Below are 1,501 nucleotides of genomic sequence, written 5' to 3'. Positions count from 1 at the left end.
AGAGTTGCAGTCAGCCAAGGTCCTGCCACTGCATTCCAGCCTGGGCGACAGAGCGAGACTCCAAACAAAAAAAAACTTAGATACCTTAGATCCAGCAGGTAATAAAGATAAGTATACCAACTACAAAAGAGCAAATCAGAGAAAAACAAGATGCTGTGGAAGTACAGAGGAATGACACGAGCCACCTCTTTTATAATTTGCAAGATACAAAAGCTACTGACATACACGCCACCACAAATTAAGTTAAAAAGAGAAAAGTAGAAGAAAAATACTAAGAAATATAGCAATGTATTTGTGACATCATTTTGACTGAATTAAATCCTCTTGAAAATATTAACCAGGCTTCCTACCTGAGAAATGGTTTTAATTCCATGCTTGTTTAAAAGCTTTCTATAAAACTGTTCTGTCTTTTCAGGAGTTGAATTGGGTTCGTCCTTTGTAAATAAACAGACATCTTCTGAATCTGATCGAATGCTATGAGGCAAGGTCCTACAAAATATGTGAAAAGAAACCGAGGAAAGCATTATTACACACATTATGCATGTTTGTATCACATAGAATACACAATAAACTTAGTGTCATTTAAATAACCTTTAGTCATGCTAGTTAAGCAAATATCGCACCACAAACAACATTTAAAAATATATTTTATGGCTAGTAGGAGTGGCTCAAGCCTGTAATCCCAGGACTTTAGGAGGCCAAGGCATATGGATCACCTGAGGTCAGGAGTTCGAGATCAGCCGGCCAACATGGTGAAACTGCATTTCTACTAAAAGTGTAAAAAATTAGCCAGGGGCAGTGGTGGGCGCCTGTAATCCCAGCTACTTGAGTCTGAGGCAGGAAAATTGCTTGAACCTGGGAGGTGGAGGTTGCAGTGAGCCAAGATGGCACCACTGGACTCCAGCCTGGGTAACAAGAGGCAAACTCCGTCTCAAAAAGCAAAAACCAAAATAAAAAACAAAACTCACTTTCAATGGCAAATAAATGACAAATACACACAGGCCCAAATATCAATTAACACTTGCGATATAGCAAGAATTAAAATATACTCAAAGACATCCAAATTCTTGCATATGTAATTATTATGATGTATCTGTTGCTGTATGTGCACAGTACTCTAATGTGCTATAATAACCTAGCTTAATTAGGACAGGCCTGGTTCAGAATTTTACCTTCTCTAAAACTCAACTCCATAAACAGAATAACTCTTTCTTCTTTTCTTTTTTTTTTGAGACAGGGTTTTGCTCAGTCGCCAAGGCTGGAGCGCAGTGGTGTGACCACAGCTCACGATAGCCTCCAGCACAGTTGAGACTCCAGGCGCTTACCAGTTGGGACCCCAGCTAACTTTTGTATTTTTCGCAGAGACAGGGTTTCGCTGCATAGCCTACGCTGGTCTTGAATTTGTGGGCTCACGTAATTCACCTGCCTCACCCTCCCAAACTGCTGAGATTATAGCTCGGCCAACTTTTTTTTTCTTTTTTTTTTTTTTTTTAAGATGGGA

The 1,501-nt window shown here is 39.6% G+C and overlaps 1 protein-coding gene across 2 annotated transcripts in view; it reads right to left on the bottom strand.

Annotated features, from left to right (window-relative positions):
• RSL1D1 (ribosomal L1 domain containing 1) overlaps window positions 1-1,501 on the bottom strand; it is a 30,422-nt gene that overhangs the window by 19,309 nt on the left and 9,612 nt on the right. For both annotated transcript variants that reach the window (XM_011988100.1, XM_011988101.1), the window contains exon 3: window positions 351-489. In XM_011988100.1, coding sequence (XP_011843490.1) covers window positions 351-489 — 139 coding nt within the window. The remainder of the gene's footprint in view (window positions 1-350; window positions 490-1,501) is intronic.

This window comes from Mandrillus leucophaeus, unplaced genomic scaffold, assembly GCF_000951045.1.
Source record: "Mandrillus leucophaeus isolate KB7577 unplaced genomic scaffold, Mleu.le_1.0 Scaffold323, whole genome shotgun sequence".
Lineage (NCBI taxonomy): Eukaryota > Metazoa > Chordata > Mammalia > Primates > Cercopithecidae > Mandrillus > Mandrillus leucophaeus.
This window is presented reverse-complemented; position numbering and strand designations above follow the sequence as displayed.